The sequence below is a fragment of the Camelina sativa genome, unplaced genomic scaffold, assembly GCF_000633955.1.
Source record: "Camelina sativa cultivar DH55 unplaced genomic scaffold, Cs unpScaffold06153, whole genome shotgun sequence".
In the NCBI taxonomy this organism is placed as follows: domain Eukaryota; kingdom Viridiplantae; phylum Streptophyta; class Magnoliopsida; order Brassicales; family Brassicaceae; genus Camelina; species Camelina sativa.
Window position 1 is genome coordinate 1 of NW_010927233.1, and position 520 is coordinate 520.

Sequence of the window (520 nt, forward strand, 5' to 3'; positions counted from 1 at the left end):
ATCCCAGGCAAAGACCATTAGCTGACAACATATGATGATCCTGAGTACTTTCCCCTGAAGTCATCTTATAGCTGGAATAACTGGGCTCTTGTTTATAACCAGCCAAATAAAGTTCGATAAGTGCATCTTCCACCCTGATCCAAAGGAAAATATAATAATTCATAGGCCATATGATGAAGAAACATATATAAGTTTGACAATAAAAGATATAATACCTACCATGAGGAAGGGCGTTGAGGATGTTCAGGTTCCTGGTCATTTGAGGACCCTGTTGGATCTTACGAGCAAATAACGTGTCTATCAGTTTGTCTATCGATGTATTATAGATGCTATGCAATAATTCACCAGAGCACTACATGTAAACTTACCTGAAGGAGCTTCTCCAGGATTACTCAGTGAAACTTTATACTCACTTTCTACATTCTCAGCCTGATGAAGAGCATACTTTCTGTTTGAGTCATCTTCGGATAGATCACAAGTGACGATATCTACAGGACCACCAGACTCTTCATATTCCAAG

General features: G+C 39.0%; 1 protein-coding gene across 1 annotated transcript; it reads right to left on the reverse strand.

The window, feature by feature from the left end:
• Positions 1 to 7: 7 nt before the first annotated feature.
• On the reverse strand, positions 8 to 516 carry LOC104774849 (the record flags this gene model as incomplete). Its single annotated transcript, XM_010499268.1, has 3 exons — positions 8 to 134; positions 220 to 277; positions 369 to 516. Coding segments are annotated over 3 exons (333 nt in total), but the record flags the coding sequence as incomplete, so codon positions are not given.
• Positions 517 to 520: the final 4 nt, after the last annotated feature.